The sequence below is a fragment of the Girardinichthys multiradiatus genome, chromosome 1 (assembly GCF_021462225.1).
Source record: "Girardinichthys multiradiatus isolate DD_20200921_A chromosome 1, DD_fGirMul_XY1, whole genome shotgun sequence".
Taxonomy (NCBI): Eukaryota; Metazoa; Chordata; class Actinopteri; order Cyprinodontiformes; family Goodeidae; genus Girardinichthys; species Girardinichthys multiradiatus.
Window position 1 is genome coordinate 39,980,273 of NC_061794.1, and position 19,732 is coordinate 40,000,004.

Consider the following 19,732-nt stretch of genomic DNA (forward strand, 5'->3'; position numbering starts at 1 on the left):
TCTGTTGCAGGTCTCCATTTTGAATGGTTCAGATCTGACCACCTTGATGGATTTAACTGGTGAGCAGGTAAGTTAAAGAAGTTTAATAATTTATTTATAAAAAAATATTATATTAACAAAAGCTAATTTACAATGCCATGCCTTAAACTTTTTTACATTGTCACATTGCAGCCATAAACTGTAATGTATTTCATAGGCATGTCATGTGACAGCCCAGCACAAAGTATAAAGTATAAGTAGAAGGAAGATTTTTTTTGTTTTGAAAATGTTTTAGTCCAAAAGTTTGGGATTGATTGATATTCATCACACCTCACTACTATACCACTCTGCAACTGTTTAGAAGTCACCTAATTTGTAAATAGAGTCCAGGTGTGTGAAATTTAGTCTTAGCATGAATCCAACTGTTAGGTTTGTTAGAGAACATAAGAGAATAAACAGGATGAAGACTCAGGAACAAACCAGACAGGTCACAGATAAAATGTAGAAGTTCAAATCATTATCTGATAGTGGAAATTGTAGGACACAACTGCAAAACAATCATGCCCGTCCAACTTAACTGGAGGGGATTCTAAAGTTCAAGGGTTAAAGACCAGGGAATACCCAAGAGACCCATGGTAACTCTGGAGGAGCTGCATAGACCACAGCTCAGGTGGGAGAATCTGCTGACAGGACAACTATTAGTCATGTGCTCCACAAAGTAGTGAATGACTAAAGGCAAATAGAAAACCATTATTTAAAGAAGACCATATAAAGTCCTGTTTAAAGTTTACCACATGTCATGTAAAGGAAAAATAGAAGGTGTGGAAGAATGTGCTTCGGTCAGGTGAGACCAACATTTTTGGTCACCCCGAACACAGCATCCCCACTTTGAAACATAATGGTGGCAGCATCATGCTGTAAGGAAACCTTTTTAGCAGTAACCAGGAAGCTGGTGAAAGTACGTCACACTATTTAGATTTGTTGGTATTTTTTCAAATCATGTAATGTTTGTCTTCCACCTTTCAATTGTTTATCATACAAAAACCCAAGAAGCTGCATCAAACTTAGTGGTTGTAATGTGACAAAATGTTGACATGTTCAAGTGGCAAGACTATTTTTGCAAAGCATTTTATTAAAGGGAAAACCTAGTGCCACCTGGACCAATTAGGTTCAAGAATAAAATAGCACCGACTTCATTAAACATGATTCAGTGGCATAAATAAAATCAGATGAGAACTTATATTCACTGTGACGTCTCAAGCTGGCTTTATGACTTTTCGGGCTAAGAATTATGGCATACTAAAATAAAACAGAACTGGATAGACACCAAATAGGTCAAATCTGCAAAACTCATTAGGCTTTTCATTTTCTTTAGGTCTTTTTTGTTAAAGTAATGGAAAAACTTAGTGTGAAGCTTGTAGTATTTGTTCTGGATACATCACAATAAACAAAAGAGATATGCTCTGGTTCAACTTATTTCTTTTTCAAAGATGGGGTCGTATTTTGGCTATGCACTGGCAACAACTGACATCAACAGTGATGGGTGAGTTGAATCAGTCTAGACTTGATACTTTCGAACTGCAGCAGTGATTCTTTCAAGATTCTATATCTGACTTTATGAGTCTGTCTGGTCTTGTTTCCACGGTTGCAGGATGGTTGATCTGTTGGTGGGAGCTCCCATGTTCATGGTCCGAGGCTCTGATGGTCGTCTGGAAGAGATGGGTCGGGTTTATGTTTACCTACAGCGCAGCCCTTTAAACATGGATCTCCGTAAACCTACCCTGACAGGCAGCGAGGTTTTTGGGAGATTTGGCAGCACCATTGCACCTCTAGGAGATTTGAACCAGGATGGTTTCAATGGTAAGGTTGGAACTATAAATAGTAGGAGTGTAATCGTACATCCGGCTAATAAGACGATACCATACAGTGCCCATAAAAAGTCTTCCTTTCTTTTGTTTTCTTACACTAACATGTTTCAGATCATCTAACAAATGTTATAGTCCATTCATCCATCAATTGTCCATACTCGCTTATCTCATGCAGAACAATGATCCTGCTGCATAACCTAAGCCCTCATATTTATAATAGCTTACATTTAGATGCTTATATCAGTTTGGTTTGATGAGAACTTTTGTGGGTTTTAAAAATCACAAGATTCTATGTTACGAGATGTCGTTACTACTCGAGTAATAATGGAAAAACATGTAGAAGTAACAGTTATTGGCACCATGTTTTGTTTTATTTTTACATGTGGTATGCAGGGGAATGGTTAAATTTAATAACAACCTGTTAAAACAATAGAAAAAAATGGGTTGGTTAGCTGTAATGAGCCCTTACTACTGAAGCAGATGGATTTTGAGTGAAAGTTGCATGATCATAATCACAATAAATTCCACCTTGCTAAACTAACCAAACTACAGATAATTTGGACCACTTAGCCTCTTTGATTGGCGTCTACTATCAAGCCTTTATTGTGCAATGACAATCAACATTCTTTGGCTGTCAGGATGCCCCTATTGATTCAGTCATATGTCAAGTTTTTTTCAAAAGTGTGTTTTTTGTAATCTCCCGAAGGGGCAGTGTATGGTCTTGTGTCAAACAATGATCTTTTATGTTCTCACATAACCTCAGTCAGATAATACACCCACTGCGTATTATAGGAAATGGTTGAGTCAAAATGTTAAGTCTGACTCATTCATGCCATTTCATTGATCACATGTAACTCCTAGAATGTTAGAATTAATAGTAAAGTTTGAGATTTCAATCACTGGAGTTCTATGGAAGACTATTAATTCAGTCTAACCAGGTCATACTGCAAATTGCAATTCGGTGAAGTTCTTTGTTTTGTTGTAGCAGACAAGAACAGCTCACATTTTCATGATCTTTCACCTTTTGTGCAGATGTGGCTATAAGCTGTCCCTTTGGAGGTGATGATCGGCAGGGACTGGTCTACATCTACAACGGATACTTTGAAGGCCTCAGGGAAAAGCCATCTCAGGTGATTGTAGGCCAATGGGCTGCTGGTGCTTTTCCTGCTAGCTTTGGATTTGCCCTCAGAGGTGCTCAGGATCTGGACATGAATGGATACCCTGGTAAGAGATTGTTCACTATGTGTATTTAAATAAAATGACTAGAATCACCTTTTTATCTAGGGTATGATTTTTACACTTGTGTTCTTCTATTTTCCAGATCTCATTGTTGGAGCTTTTGGTGTTAATAAGGCAGTTCTCTATAGGTATGTTTTCAAACCTTTATCCTGTATGTTATGTGTATTTGCTTTCATGGTAAAAGTTAAATGAGAGTTGCAATATCCATCTTTGTGTCCAGGCTGTATGTAAAGACCAAAAATAGGAAATGTTCTAACTTGCCTATTTACCTCTGCAACACTAAAGTTATGTATGCTGAATAGCTTGAAAATGAATCAAGTTATTTGTTTTCTAGTGTCAAGTTTCAAGGTCTAAAATATCTCCCAAGCCATTTAAAGTAGACATGAAATATTAATGGTTCCCATGTATTCTGGTCTAGTATTTCTTTTTGATATTTTTCAGATCTGAAAATTATGGAAAGACATAAGCAATATTTGTATTTCCAGGCTTCATTTGCTATTCCATTCTCTAAGATCTGTCCATCTATCCTTTCTTCCTGTAGTTTTTGCAGTTTCCATAGCTGTGTTCCATAGCTGAAGCCTGGTTTCTGTAGACATGTAGACTGTAGTTTCTGCTGTGTTTTTGCATCTGTACCTTTTTAAAATTGGCAAAACAAATATCAGAACAAAAACTTCAGTCTGAAAAGGTGTTGGGTTTTAACCTGGAAACTCTGTAGGAACCCTGAATACCTAATGGCTGACTTCTTTTTTTATTTCTGTCCAAAGATCTCGGCCAATTGTCACCACGAGCGCCTCTCTGGTAGTTTCTCCCACAATGATCAACCCTGAAGAGAAGACCTGCCTGATCACCAATGGAAACTCCAGCATTCCTGTTTCCTGGTAAGCATTAAACTTATCCTGAATTAAACTCTTTTGGTCCCGTGACTTTTTTGTTTGACCTGACTGTTCTGTGAAAAAAAAAAAGGATGAGCTTGGCCATTTCCCCCATACATAAACACTGATACCCTGCCAGGAAGTTCTTATAAGCAATATCCTTTATGTCAGCTGACATAGTGCTGGAGTGCAATGAAGGCGGACTTTATTTGACTTATTTTCAGAATGGCTCCTTATCTCACCCCTTCTGTTGGGAAATGGAGAAATATCATGCTGAATAGGAGCTTTGTTGGCCATTTTTGGCCTCCTCCTAATGTGCTCAGTTCAGCTTCAGAAACGGGGAGAGGAAACAGATGACAGTTCCGTGCTGCTCAGCATGGTCGACGCCGTACCCGTGTGTCTGCTTTTTAACCCCCCTTTCTCCACATCCTGATTCATAAAGGAAACTCTTGTATACACATATGTCTTGATTATGCTACGTTGCCTGGTGATGAGGAGTTTTCGGTGGGGGTGAAAGGAGAGCAGAGGGGATAATGGGAAGGAGGTCGGGAGGGGAGGGGCTCGGAGGTTTTTGCAGTTGGTTTGAATGAGATATTGTTGTGTGGTGTAACACAGCTGGGAAACATCAGGACACGTAGACTCCTGTGAGCCTGAGTTGTGCAGACACAGGCGTATATAAGTGAAGTTATTGCTACTCCCCAAAAGAAGGCTTTGTAATTCTTTTGTCTTATTCTCTCATTTTTCATCTTTGTTTCAACAAGATTGCCATTTTTTTTCCTGTCCTGCAGAGCCTTGGAAAAGTATTCACATCCTTTTAAATGTTTCCATATTTTGTCATGTGTTGAACAAAACATTTAATGGGTTTTAGTGAGATTTCATTTAATAGTTGAAAAAAAATAATATATGGAGCATATATTAAATAGTAAAATTTGTGGCATGCATTTGTATTTGTGTTTTACTCTGATGCTCCTCAATAAATCAAATTAATCAATTGCCTTCAAAAGTCACTCGTTTGGAAAATAGAATCTACCTGCATTTAATGTACTAGTATAAATACAGTTGCAAAATAACCATTATGGAATTACCTTTGTGGAAGAGTGGCAAGATAAAAGATATAGTTTAAAGAAAGCAATAAGAGTTTCCTTTTTTAAAGTTTGCCACAAGGCATATATGGACCATAGCAAACACGTCCAATCCAAACTGAACTTTTTAGTGGAAAACCAATACTGCACATCACTCTGAACACACCATCCCCAAGGTAAATCATAGCGTTGGCAAGATTACACTGTGAGGATGCTTTTCTTCTGCATAGACAGGGACGTTGATAAGAGTTGATGGGAAAATAAAATGGAGCTAAATACAGGGCAATACTAGAAGAGTAACTGTTATAGGCTGTAAAGAATTATAGACAGGGGTGGAGGATCAACTTCCAGCAGGAAAGACCCCAAACTTAAACCCAGAGCCACAATGGAATGGCTTAGATTAAGACAAAGACATGCACCAGGAAAGCTTAATACACATGCAGGGCCACACTTTTCAGATGTTTGTTTGTAAAAAAATAAAATAAAAAATAACTTCACAATTAAGCATTTCTTTGTGTTGGTTTAGCACATAAAATGGCAGTAAAACAAGTTGAAGTTTGTGTTTGTAATGTGACAAAATATGGAAAAGTTGAAGAGGTGCAATTATATTTTTTGCATTTTCCAGATTTCACTGTTGGTCTTTGTTTCTCTTGTCTAGGGTTATCAGTTAAAGTGGGGGCGGTGGTATTTGGACAGCAGTAGAAGCATGTTGTGAAGCTGATGTCATGGGAGAGGTCTACAGGCTTATACAGACAGCCACTGACTGGTCAGCACTGAAACCTGAGTCTTGCACAATTTCACCCCTCTTAACTCCGCTGTTGCTTTCTGTGTGTCGACTGGTAGATCGGTGGAAGCGGAGACCCAATGCTTTATCAGCCCAGCTGGCGAGAGTGGTCAGATGCCAGCTCTGTCTCCAAACATTTAAATATTTCTCACGTTATTCGTTGCATTTCCAGTATTCCACACGCCTTGTGATTTGAACCCTGAAAGAAGTTGACACAATGAAAATGAAAATTGATGGTCTTGTGTGTACTGTGTGTTTAACCTGAATCTTTTTCATGAATAAATCTGCCTTTGTTATTAAACCTTTGATTAGTTTTTTTTTGTGTGTGTCTAAAACAGCGTCAATCTGAGTTACTGCATATCTGCTGACGGGAAACACCTACCGGCCAATCTAGGTGAGCCAACTTTCCACATCTGCACTTTATTACAAGCATGCAAGCCGTCAACTGGCCACCAATGTTAGCGTTTGAGATCCATAACAGTGACGCATAGTTTTGACAGAAACTATAGATCTCTGGATTTTTTTCTGGCAGTGTTTAATAAGCAACTCTTCTACATTCAATCACTTTTCTTATCATTAGTTATTATCTCTTATTACCCTTTTCTCTTAGCACAGATGCTTTCTCTGCCTCTCTGTTTAAGTTACATCAGCTATATTGCAAGTGCCTTAGAGAATTTACAGAGGGCTTTTTCAGCCCTGTCATTAGGTGACTCGTGAGCATTCATCATCCAATGAATGCTTATTTGTGTTCCAGACTTTCAGGTGGAGGTGCAGCTTGACAGCCACAAGCAGAAAGGTGTTGTGAAAAGGGCTCTGTTCTTGGATTCCCAGCAGCCTTTGCTCCAGAAAACTGTGAGGGTTCGCCATGGGGAACGTCTGTGCAACCACACAAAGATCTATATAAAAGTATGTCAAATCTTTCACTTTTTAAAATGAATAGCATTTTGACTTTTTTGGATTAAGAACAGATTTTCTTCATCTCTACAAAGCAGGTGTTTATGTAAACTCTACAATGTGTTTTCTCTACTTGTAGGATGAGAAAGAATTCAGGGATAAACTGTCCTCCATTTTTGTGGCCTTGAACTTCAGCTTGGACCCAAAAGCTGCCACCGACTCCCGTGGCCTGCGGCCCATCCTCAACTACCAGACCACCAACGTTATTGAGCAGAAGGTACTTGGACATAATTTCAAATTGCTTTATCTTTTAGTAAATCTTGTAGATCTATAAGCCTTTCAAATATAAATAAAACTGACAAATATTCACTAATAATTTGGGTTTCATTTTAGAGAATACTTAGAGAGGTGAAGGCAATAAGTCTTCCACGCAGACTTATTCTTTTTATCAGCGGGCAACTATTTACTGACTTTGATCAGCTTGATAAAAGAGAGAATTTGTTCATTTCAAAGGAACAGTTCTGTTTTTATAGGTTTTGAGGTTGCTATGAACAGTCAGCACCTAGCCTGCGGAAGAGAACTAGCAGGGTTTTCCCGTCAGTTTAGTTCCTGGGCTTTACCATGGCTGGTGCTAGAGCCAGTTAGTTTCTGGACCTGTTTTTTCATGATCAGAGCACAACCTCGGAACCATTTCTAATTTTTAAATGAGGCGAATCAAACACCTGGTGTTTTTTAAGAGCTGACCGTTTAAAAGCTTAGTTGGAAACACTATTAATGGATTTAGTAGTGGTTATACCAGCTCTATGTGATACATTGACCTACTCTAACTATGTGTAAAAAAACAGCGGGTAGATAAGAGGCAATGAGCTCATGTTATCCCTGTGCAAATCTGACTTAATTCATTTTAAACCTCAGTGTTTCTGAGGTTTTGTTTGGTAGAGTTGCAACAACCAATATAGCTCACCAGACTGAGATGAGATAAGATTTTAGCCTGTCACAGTATCCTTACAGAACAAATACAACTTGTTTTTTGTCTGTCGCTCTCCCGCTGTTTCTTTTTTTTCTACCGAGAAACATAATGTGGCCACACATATGATTTAAAGTGCTTGAGGTGTGTTGACAAAAGTCTTTATTACCTGACTTGGTCAACACAACATGGCAGTTAAAGAACCATTTCCTCACACAAACACAAACACCTGTCATTTTAGTGTGGGAGGTTTCATGGCTATATTGGACCAGCCTGGTAGCCAGTCTTAATTGATTGCACATTGCACCAGTAAGAGCAGAGTGTGAAGGTTCAATTAACAGGGTAAGAGCACAGTTTTGCTCAAAATATTGAAATGCACACAACATTATGGGTGACATACCAGAGTTCAAAAGAGGACAAATTGTTGGTGCACGTCTTGCTGGCGCATCTGTGACCAAGACAGCAAGTCTTTGTGATGTATCAAGAACCATGGTATCCAGGGTAATGTCAGCATACCACCAAGAAGGACGAACCACATCCAACAAGATTAACTGTGGACGCAAGAGGAAGCTGTCTGAAAGGGATGTTCGGGCGCTAACCCAGATTGTATCCAAAAAACATAAAACCACGGCTGCCCAAATCACGGCAGAATTAAATGTGCACCTCAACTCTCCTGTTTCCACCAGAACTGTCCGTCGGGAGCTCCACAGGGTCAATATACACGGCCAGGCTGCTATAGCCAAACCTTTGGTCACTCATGCCAATGCCAAACGTCGGTTTCAATGGTGCAAGGAGCGCAAATCTTGGGCTGTGGACAATGTGAAACATGTATTGTTCTCTGATGAGTCCACCTTTACTGTTTTCCCCACATCCGGGAGAGTTACGGTGTGGAGAAGCCCCAAAGAAGCGTACCACCCAGACTGTTGCATGCCCAGAGTGAAGCATGGGGGTGGATCAGTGATGGTTTGGGCTGCCATATCATGGCATTCCCTTGGCCCAATACTTGTGCTAGATGGGCGCATAACTGCCAAGGACTACCGAACCATTCATGAGGACCATGTGCATCCAATGGTTCAAACATTGTATCCTGAAGGCGGTGCTGTGTATCAGGATGACAATGCACCAATACACACAGCAAGACTGGTGAAAGATTGGTGTGATGAACATGAAAGTGAAGTTGAACATCTCCCATGGCCTGCACAGTCACCAGATCTAAATATTATTGAGCCACTTTGGGGTGTTTTGGAGGAGCAAGTCAGGAAACGTTTTCCTCCACTAGTATCACGTAGTGACTTGGCCACTATCCTGCAAGAAGAATGGCTTAAAATCCCTCTGACCACTGTGCAGTACTTGTATATGTCATTCCCAAGACGAATTGACGCTGTATTGGCCGCAAAAGGAGGCCCTACACCATACTAATAAATTATTGTGGTCTAAAACCAGGTGTTTCAGTTTCATTGTCCAACCCCTGTAGCTAGACCACGGCATCAAATTTAAAGTACTCCCCTTCGCATCCAGGAGTTGGATAGCACCTTGTGAGCAGACTTTACTTTGACAAGAAATATTGGAATGAACTGATAAGATTTCGTTACCCATCTAGTTTCTTGTCTTAAACTGGGCAAATCAAAAAAACAGTTCTAATTCTGGAGTTTAAAAAAACCTTTTGGTTGGTTGTTGGTCCTTATCAGCCTGGCCCCCAGCTCCTGATGCTAGCACTTTTTCTTGTGGCACAGAGTACTAAAAAAGCACTTAACTCAGTTTTAGCACTGAAACCAGTTTGCTGGAAAACAGACAAAAAAAAAAAATCTGAATACAACTAAAGGAATTTTTATATTTCGGAGAGGACACAAATCATGAAATTTCTCCATCTGGTGAAAGTCTTTGTGAAATTAACCAGTTAGAACTGTCGAAACATGCATCTTTTCAGCCGTGTTGGAATATGCACCATTGGCAAGTCTAGAATTGACTATTGGAGTACTTAAGAAATGGCAGTCATCGTGATTTGAACTCTTTTGTTTAAATCTTTTTTTCTGTATTATAGTTTGTCTGACTTGGTTCCTGTTGGTCTCTTTCGCTGATGTCTCTTCTAGATGTCAAAGCAATTTGTCCTCTAACAGAGGTGGTCTGTTTTTGAACTAAAACCTTGAGACAAGCCTGAGATGTAACACTAATCCTGAAACTGTATAAGAAACATATTTTAAATAAAGAGTAAACTTGATATGAGTGTGTATGTGTGTGTAAAAGGGAACAGTGTCAGACTGCCAAGATATTTCATTAATCTTGCCTTATATTACATCGGTGCAGCATTGTGTAAACAGTGAAGAGTGACCATTGCACCGCAGCCTTGGGTTAGATGAGACACACGATGCTCTATTGATTTCTGCATATGTTCTGAGAATGTGTGGCAGGCCTTGTAACACTTCACTTCGCTGTGCCAAGTTCTTTTCAGGGGGGATGAGAGATGGCTAATGTTCTTGGAGTAGTTTCTATCTCATCCTAACATAGTCCACATGTAATTTATGGCTTTAGGGAAGATCTATTAATTTAAACCTTTTTTTAAGACATTGTTTTTGAGGGAGTTAATCTGGAAGCGATTAAAAGTGTGTATCAATGCTTGTGCTGTTTTTGAAATAGCCTCATCTAATTGACTGAATATGAATGATTCATACTGCCTGTTGTCTGATTTTCCTGTGTGATAATGACATTTCTGTTGATATTGCTGCTAAAGTGCACTATTGGTACTATAAACCTGCCTTGCGCTGACAGGACGGACCAGTCAAAGGTTCACATGTGGTCGAGTTAGCATAGTGGTTACCATGGTGTCCATAATTAGAGCCCCGTAGATTGCGTAATAACAAGAAGGGCACTATGCTGTCTGTAATCTCTTTTACATTTCTATTTATTATCCTCATCGTCACAAGCAGCATCACACTGTCAGTTGCAGCGGCTTGCAATTTAACAGTCCGCAGGGCTTTCCCCTGCCGCTGCCTCGCCACACGTTCAGCGGTCATCCAATCATTTGCTGGAGTTTCTGCTCCTTTCTTGTCTTTCCCTCAGCTGTAATCTCTGAAGCCTGACTCCTGTTTTCATGTCAACAAAGATATCTTGTATCTTAGAGCGTATTCTAAGCTGAAGGATCCCAACCTCCCTCCTTCTCCTTTCTTTGTGATCATATGCGGCGGTTTGCTGGGTGGTGTGGTATGTGGTGAAACGTGGTTCACCACATAGAGCTGTGTTGTGGGACATGGATGAGAACTGGCAGCTGTGCGCTTAGGATCGTCTCTAGTTCGCGCTCCAAGCTGCTACCTGCTCATTGTTTCCATGCGTGTTTGTATATCAGGACAGCTGATTTTTGGGACTGTCTGAGCTGCCGCCCAGGTGTTCTTTGGCTGGTGGATGGCAGACTGGTGGAATGTGTGAGTCACGCCACATGTTGCATCCTGCTGCACAAGTCCTGTTTACGAATATGTGATTTTAGTTTGCTTTCTTTTCATATGTTGAATGAGTCAGAACGTCTTGCCATCTGCAGCCACATTACATTAACTCATTATCACTTGTTTGTTTATCTTTCAGGTTCAGATTCTGTTGGACTGCGGAGAGGATAACGTCTGTGTTCCTGACTTAAAGCTGGCAGTCCATAGGTAAGTCCACTCACATCCTTGTCTGATATGGATTTTAGAAAATCAATATTCATGGAGAACTGTGAAAAAATATTAATACCCATTGTACATTTTAACAATTTATGATACAAACTTCATTGTACATTTTGATGTTGTGAATTTTGGAGTGAAAGGAAATACATTCTTTACAAATAAATTTCCTAAAAGTGTGGTTTTCATTCTATTCCCTGAGCCAATGCTTTTGCTGCAAGTCTTTTTGGGTCTCTACCACCTTTGCACATCTACACACTGAAATTCTTGCCCATTCTTCTTTGCAAGATAACGCCAACTCAGTCAGAGTGGATAGAAGCATCTTCCCAAAGCTTTTCAATCAGATTTTGATCTAGACTTTGCTGTGGCGTTTCCAACATATAAATATACTTGGACTTAAACAATTCTATTGTAACAAGTTTTCTTCCAGTATTGACACACATTTAACTTAATCAAACTACTCATTAACTCTGACCAACTTCTCTTTCCCTCCTGAAAAACAGCAGCCTACAGTATAATGCTTCCACCACCATATTCCACTGTGAGGGCGGTGTGTGGAAATTTGGTCTCATCTGACCAGAACACCTTCTTTCACGTTTGCTGTGTCTCATATGGCCTTTGGCAAACTGCAAAGGAGAACTCTTAAAACATTCTTCTTACCGCTTTTCCATAAAAGCCGGATTTGTGGACTAAAAGTTGTCCTATCAACAGCGTCTCCCTCCTGAGCTTTGGATCTTTGCAGTTCCTTCATAAGTACCATGGGCCTCTGGCTACTTTTGTGATTAGTAGTCTCCTTCACTGGCTTTTGGTTGTAGGAGGATTTCCATGTCTTCATAGGTTAACCCATTGTTAGGTCATACTTTTTAGATTTTCAGATGATAGATTGTTTGCTCAGGATTTTGCTAGAGTAAAGGAGGATGAATGCAAATGCACGTCACTATTTTTAGATTTTTTTTTGTACAAGATTAAGAAAACCTTCAATTCACTTAATTCAGATTATTTATGTAGCGCCAATTCACAACACACGTTGTCTCAAGGCACTTCACAAAAGTCAGGTACAGACATTCCACCTAATCCTAATCATTGAACGGTGCAGTCAGATTCAGTTATTTATTCAAATTGGATAAAAAGTTTTTCTATCTAAGGAAACCCAGCAGATTGCATCGAGTCAGAGACTTGTAGCAGTCACTCCTCCTGGATGAGCTTGTAGAGACAGTGGACAGTCACTGTCTCTACCTTGTATCCTTTTCTGTCCACTTCACAATTATGTCATATTTTGCGCTGATCTGTCATAAAATATATTGAAGTTTGTAGCTGTAACCAAATAAAATGTGAAAAGTTTCAGAGGCCGTGAATACTTTAGTCAGTAATTGTACTCTGTAAACTCTGAACAAGGTCACTCTGAACTCTTGACGTGTGCAAACAGGACCTTAACCTTAAATACAGCTGGTTTTTGTTTCATTTAGCATGCCAGAAATCGAGTTTTAATGGTCATAACATCATACAGTGATATGACACCATTCCATAGAAACAAGTACCACTTTTCTCCTTGTAGCAAACAGAAGATGGAGGAGATAAAGTGGTGTGTTTGGATAGCTGTTTACCAGAGAGCAACCAAGAAATCTGTTTGCATTTTCCTTAAAAATAACTGCCTTCTCGATGCTCCCTTCTCTGCTCTGTCATTTTGATCTCACATTCCTATATTTATCTCCCATCTGTGATCATTTTCCCCTGTATACATATGGCTGGATATGTAATAATGCATTGGCGATTGTGATTAGTGCTATTAAAATAGTCCCTTGTTGTTTCTGTCTGCTCTGTAGTAAATCATAGAAAGCTAATTGTAGTTAGAGGAGCCGACAGGATGACAAAGATTTAGTAAAATGTGCGGCAAAAAGTATTTAACATTCCCTAGGATGTTGTTTTTATATGTTCTGCAGCCAAATCACATAACCTATTGGATGGGGGATCTGTTGCAGAAGCTTTAGGGTTTTTGGTGTTTTTAGTTGTCAGCTTTCATTTCGTTTTTAAATTGTGATGCCAGTGGGTTGGACTCAGACTACGCTTGAAGCTTAGGCTAGCAGAGGATCAGATGTTTTTATTCATGAGAGGAGGCTGTAATTAGAAAAGTTTGCACCTCTTCCAATTCTCACTGTTTTAAACCATGGTGAGCAAGAGAAAGTAGGGAATAGCGGCGGGTGTTGTGCTGCATGAATGACTATTACCATAACATAAATTTTTTTTTACTGTAGTAGGATTCGTGAGATTAATTCATTGATGTTCTTTCCATCTTTGACATGCTGCTCACTGTGCCTCTAATCTTGTCTACAACCAACAAACACTTTGAAAACATCTTACTTCTTACACTCTTATGAGCCTAGTATACCCTAACCTCTGCTTGTTTCTGTAACAAGTTCAATAATTTAACCTATCAATCATTTTTTCTTCTCTTGGGCCCTCAGTGACAGGAAGGAAGTCTATCTTGGCGATGACAACTCGCTGACCTTAACTTTCAACGCCAGGAACGAGGGAGAGGGAGGAGCGTACGAGGCAGAGCTGTATGTTGCGTTGCCCCCTGAGGCAGATTACAGCGGTATTGCCCGTAACAATGAGGTGAGAGGGAAACGCTTAAAAAAAATCCAGAGTGTAGAATCTCAAACTTTCTGAGACTAATGGGTTGAATGTGTCTTTTTTGTTTCTCCAGAGCCTCACCCAACTTACCTGTAGCTACGAGACTGAGAACCAGACCAGATACCTCAGCTGTGATCTGGGCAACCCAATGAAGGCAGGCACCAATGTAAGAAGATTCATCTGTTATTGGAACATTTGATTTTTTTTACCACACAGTGTCATGGTAAAAAGAAAGTACACTTCTCTTTTAATTCTAGAACCATCTTTAGCGACCCAGTATTTTCCGTACAATTATTATTATTTTTTTTTTCATTTTTTAGTCATTATATACATTCTGTTGTAGATTTGCTCATTTGTTTGACATCATTGACCTGTTGCGTGACCCAGTTTGGGTCGAGCATCAACTATCGTACAGATAGGCTCAGATTTGTCTTGGAAATACAGTACTACTGTGTACAGAGGAGTTCATGGTTGACTTATTGACTGCCAAGTGCCCATGTCCTGTGGCTGCCGAACAAACCAAAATCATCACCCCTCCACTACCACGCTTAACAGTTGGTGTAATGTTTTTGTGTCAATATGCTGTGTTTGGTTTATACCAAATATGGTGCTGTGCACTATGAAGAAACATCTTTACTTGCTCTTATCTGTCCAAAAGACATTGTTCAAGATGCATTTTTGTTTATTTTGGTGCCAATCTGGAAAACTAAGTCATGATGCCAGGCTCAGTTTAGACAGAAGAGGCTCTTTCCTAACAATCCTTCTAAACAAGCCACATCTGTTCTTTTCATCTAAGTGTACGGTTCAAACCTTAATATTCGATATGTTAATTCGGCCCGAATAAGCTTAACATGGAGCACTTGCTTGTTTATTTGCAATTTCTCTGACCGCTCACTGGTCCGAACTTGGGTTGCATTTGCTGGAATATCCACTACTGAAGAGACTGGCAGCTTTTACAATGAATCAAATTAATTGTGATTTATTTAATCTAACTAATTTAGTTAGATTAAATATATTGTAAATTATATTATTGGCAAAAACTGCTTTTCTAACGTCATTGCTGAAGTCTTTCCATCTTGACATTGTGTTAACACATCAATGTAAACTCAGGAGCAGCAAACTGACCAAACTCCTGCTTTTATAGAAGTGATCACACTTTCTAATGACCAGTTGATGATCTGCATTCAATTAACATCGTTTCACTGCGACTTTGTTTCTAGAATTTATTGAAAACAGGAAGGGTGTACTTAGTTTTTTGCAGTTTATATTTTAATGCTGGCTTCCTTTCAGTTATTAAGTGGAATCTGTGGTGCGATTTTTATCATGATTGCACCAAAAGAGTAATATGTTGTGCTATGTTTTTAAGGCATGTTTCATTACAGTATTAAATCATAAATTGCTGATGCTTGTATGATGCATTGCTTTTGTGGGGGTGGGCGGAGGGTGTTGAATGGCAAGGAAAAGTTTGCTTGTGTCCGGAAAGGTTGCGACCGGAAGTAGAGACTCCCATCTGTTACCCAAGCTTCCCGCTGGGAAATGGTCTCTTTACTGACTGAGTCACAAGTTGGCACATATTTACTGAGACTGTAAACTATGTTAGCTGGGTAGTGACAATATGACCTGTAATTTTAAAACAAGTTTTGAATGTCTTTTTTAGATTTTGATTGAAGATGCTTGATGTAAATTAACTCGGTAGCTCCTAAAGAGGGACTTTAGAGTTGAGAGTTGAGATATATTTATTCAGAGCTTGAAAAAGAGCAAGGCAATCAGCAGTTCTTGCTAATGGTAGTTCATCTTTCCAAATAACTTATTTCCAAGAACTGTCTCAAATAACAAAAGTCCTTACTATGTTTTGATTCTGTTTGTAAATTATGGTCTTTATATTTACATTCTACCTTCACAGCTTTGGGCGGGTCTTCGTTTCACGGTGCCACGTCTCAAGGACACCCACAAAACTGTCCAGTTTTACCTGCAGATACGCAGGTACACTTTGAACACACTGTGTTTCTATAATATTTTCTGATTCTGATTTAATAGTATGGATCTAAACTCCATTATCAGCCAATCTGAATGTTTTCTTGGTTTTGTTTTCACAGTAAAAATGAGAATAACTCCCAAAGTGAAGCTGTCTACTACAACCCGGAGGTGGTGGTCCAGGCTGATGTCATCCTGCAGGGGTGAGTTCAGCATTAAGGATTCTCTCATTTGTACCTCTGGGACTTTATTCAGTCTCCAGATCCTCCGTCCACATGCTCTGATCTCCCTCCTTCTCTTTTCAAGTGTGTCTCGGCCAGATAAGGTCTTCTTTCCACCAGCCAACTGGAAAGTGCCCAAAAACTACGGGGTGGAACAGGATGTCGGGCCTGCTGTGGAACACATTTATGAGGTAATCAGCCACACTCTTATCTTCACACACTCATTGGGAACTGAATAGATTGGGTTTGAAAGTAGATTCCATTGTTCATTCTAAGAAAGAAAAGGAAAGAAAATGGATTCCAGATTGCACAAAGATTTTGATTGTGCTCTACCACCAATTTAAACATTAGAAAACCATATCAGATACAAATTCTTCAGCCCAGTTATAAATACGATTTTAAACAAAAATAGGGGTTGTCACATTACACTTTCATGCATATTCATCACTACAATGGACAGCTATTAAAATGTGTTTGCTCATGTCTGTGGTTGTTGAAGAGATACTTGCATTTGAGCCACTTCATTGAACTCTTGTGTGTCGCTCCATACACTGCAACCTACTAGCCAGGCAGTGTAACTACATAGAAACCTCCTCAACCATACATGCTGTCTCCCAGAAATGCAGCAAACATATCTTACCTTCTATAGTAGTAGACCCTCACGGGTAAAAACAAATCCATTAACAACCACACACTAAAACATTTGTAATTCTCTGTCCCTTAAAGTGGACATCATGCATCACTGGCTTTGTTTTCCATACTACCAGTAACAGCGGTAAGGGCTTCTATTTACAGGGTTTTTGAAGCCAAAACATTTTTTGGTTATTTTTTAGTATCTTGATACTTGATATGTAGTATCTGTAAAACTGTAGTGCAGTACATGACATAAAGACCTGTAGGTAGGGAAGTGGATCTAAAAATCAATTGAAGATGATGCTAGGTACCTATAAATATCTCTTAGAAAAGGAAGGATTGGGATGAACTATTTGTAGTGCCAGTGGAGCTTGTAAATCGGACCAAACTAAAGATGCTAAGGAAGCTTAGGGTCCTGACATAGCTCAGGAAGAAAAGTAGGTAATATCAAATTGGAAGGCCCAACAAAGACCTTGTTATAGTGTGGCGGCCTTGTTTTTTGTGTTCTTCATTTGTACTAACATATTATAAGAGTTGGGGTTGTATATCATTGTGTTCATTGATGACTTTATTATTCATTTCCTTTATTAAATGCTATTAACACTGTAACATTTAGTTGAAACGTTCATTGCTAAAATACAGAGTTTAGCAGACAGGGTCTGAAGATGAATGTGACAGAACCAAGTAGAAGAGATAAGGGATTTTTTTATTGACACTCAGCAATGTTAGAAAATTGTCAAATATATATCCGAATTATTATAATTAAAAATAAATTTGTTTTTGCAGCACTAGTGGCCTATAGTAGGTAGACAGGAAAGAGAGACAAAGAGAGGGGGAAGAAACATTCGGCAAAGGTCACGGGGTCCGGGACTCAAACCCGGAACAGCCGCACCGAGGACTATAGCCTCTGCACATGGTCGCATGCTTAACCCCTACACCACCAGCACCATGCCCATATATCCAAATTATTTTAACTGCAATATTTTCACATTATTTTTTACTTCTCACTCAATGTATAGCATTATTAATTTTCTTGTCACATGTATAGTCCACCTGAGTGGATCGTGAAACTCTTTGCAAAGTACATGTTCAAAATAAAATGAATACATGTTTTTTACTTGAAGATGCTGAACTCTTCAAGCTCTTATTTGCTTGATTTTTCCAGCTTGTCAACAATGGCCCCAGTCGGATCAGTAGCACCTTACTGGAGCTGCGCTGCCCTCTCCGCATCCAGGGTCGCTCTCTCCTCTACCCGCTTGAGCTCTTCACAGAAGGTCCCATCAACTGCACCACGGACAAAAACATGAACCACCTTAAACTCAAAGTGAGCATCTCGCATGCACATGCACACCTCTTTGGGTCAAATGGGGCTAAATTAGAGATCCTTCTGCACCCAGATTACCAAGGTTTTGACCACATCCACCTCCTCCTCCTAGCTTCCCAGCCCCACCCATGACACTCACCCCACCGCTGCTTTGAAGTTACAGCCCTTCCCTACGCTCACAGCTCGAAGAACCACCTCATCCAAGCACCACACTCACTCATCTTCAGCATACACCAACACCCCCTTTCCAAGTAGTAGCCTCTAAGAATCTGTTGGCAAAACATTTCCATGCAGTTGTTTTTGTTTATATTTGAAGCCTAACAGATGTTGAGCAGGCATATGAGGGTGTCATCCATCTTAGCTGTGACCTAATGTTCTTTTTCCCTTGTGAATCACTAAGTATGGTGAATTTCCACGGGAATGCATGAGAGGGGAGTGCTCACATGCTTCTGACTTATTATAAAAAAACCTCAGGGTCATGCTCACATTAGGCCATACACTGACAGAAGCTCCTCAGCTGAAGTTTGTAAATATACTGAACTAATCAGTGGCTATATGTTTGTGGCTTTCTTCAGCTCCAGCACATATCCACAGAGTCTCCCATTCTGGCACTGAAGGCTGATGAGCATCATGTTGAGAAGAGGGATGTCCACAAGACCCAGCTCGCTCATTTGACGAACCTGGTAAGATACTGTGAGAAGAACTGCCACTTAGTAGAAGAAATTGTGAAAGTGAGTGGTATAGTGATCTAGTCCAAGGTTTTCATATGGGGGCCCAGGTTCAAACCCCAATTGTGTCAAAAATGGCATCTGGTGGAAAAACTCTGCCAAGTCTGTGTGCAAGTTGTAATGACTTGCTGTGTCGACCCCTGAAAACGGGAGCAGCTGTATAATTTTGACCCCATGTTAAGATTTTTGAAAGTCATTGATGTTTGCTTTATAATCCTTTCACATCATTAAAAGCCCAAAATTGATTTAAGATTAATGCTGATAAATAGATGCAAAGCTCTGTGTAGGCATTTCTCAGGAGACTGGATAATTAAGTGTAAATCCATTAAATAAGAGAGGTCAGAGGGCACATACTGGTCTATCTGTGGCAATTAAACCTGCGAAGATGGGAGACATCGGGTGGGATTTTTGCTTTGTTTTTGAAGAGCTAAGCAAGGCTAAAAGCACAAAGGGCTGATTCTAACCGCCATAATAATAAAAACTTAAAAAAAAAGAATTTGACAAAAGAGTTTAAGATCTGTTGTTTTGATGGTCTTGGAGCGCATTGGTTATCTTGCATGTTTTCTGAATGTTTGGTGGTGATTGGTACATGAGTGGGCACAATAGATGCAATGCTGTAATGCTAATATCCACATTCCAAATTCAAAACATTTGGAACTTTCTTAAACATAAACCAGGAAAGACATAAATGTAATTAGTCAGACTAGGTTGATGCCTCTGCTGCAGTCGCATGAAGCATTCCTAACTTTAGACCAATTTAATTCAGCAACAGAAGGGATCAACACATTGAAAGTGAATGAAACACGTGCTAAAAAGTACGGAAGGTGCAAGTATTCATTGCTGTATATTAAACCTACCCCTGCGTCACTGCGGCACACCATGCTAA

The 19,732-nt window shown here is 39.6% G+C and overlaps 1 protein-coding gene across 1 annotated transcript in view; it reads left to right on the plus strand.

Moving 5' to 3' along the window:
• itga5 (integrin, alpha 5 (fibronectin receptor, alpha polypeptide)) overlaps nucleotides 1-19,732 on the plus strand; it is a 50,562-nt gene that overhangs the window by 24,237 nt on the left and 6,593 nt on the right. The window contains exons 10-26 of the mRNA XM_047362547.1: nucleotides 11-67; nucleotides 1,470-1,522; nucleotides 1,631-1,839; nucleotides 2,880-3,071; nucleotides 3,169-3,214; nucleotides 3,851-3,964; nucleotides 6,163-6,218; nucleotides 6,579-6,730; nucleotides 6,858-6,995; nucleotides 11,259-11,326; nucleotides 13,798-13,948; nucleotides 14,040-14,132; nucleotides 15,870-15,949; nucleotides 16,063-16,143; nucleotides 16,247-16,352; nucleotides 17,960-18,118; nucleotides 18,694-18,801. Of these exons, the coding sequence (XP_047218503.1) occupies nucleotides 11-67; nucleotides 1,470-1,522; nucleotides 1,631-1,839; nucleotides 2,880-3,071; nucleotides 3,169-3,214; nucleotides 3,851-3,964; nucleotides 6,163-6,218; nucleotides 6,579-6,730; nucleotides 6,858-6,995; nucleotides 11,259-11,326; nucleotides 13,798-13,948; nucleotides 14,040-14,132; nucleotides 15,870-15,949; nucleotides 16,063-16,143; nucleotides 16,247-16,352; nucleotides 17,960-18,118; nucleotides 18,694-18,801 (1,863 nt within the window). The remainder of the gene's footprint in view (nucleotides 1-10; nucleotides 68-1,469; nucleotides 1,523-1,630; nucleotides 1,840-2,879; nucleotides 3,072-3,168; nucleotides 3,215-3,850; nucleotides 3,965-6,162; nucleotides 6,219-6,578; nucleotides 6,731-6,857; nucleotides 6,996-11,258; nucleotides 11,327-13,797; nucleotides 13,949-14,039; nucleotides 14,133-15,869; nucleotides 15,950-16,062; nucleotides 16,144-16,246; nucleotides 16,353-17,959; nucleotides 18,119-18,693; nucleotides 18,802-19,732) is intronic.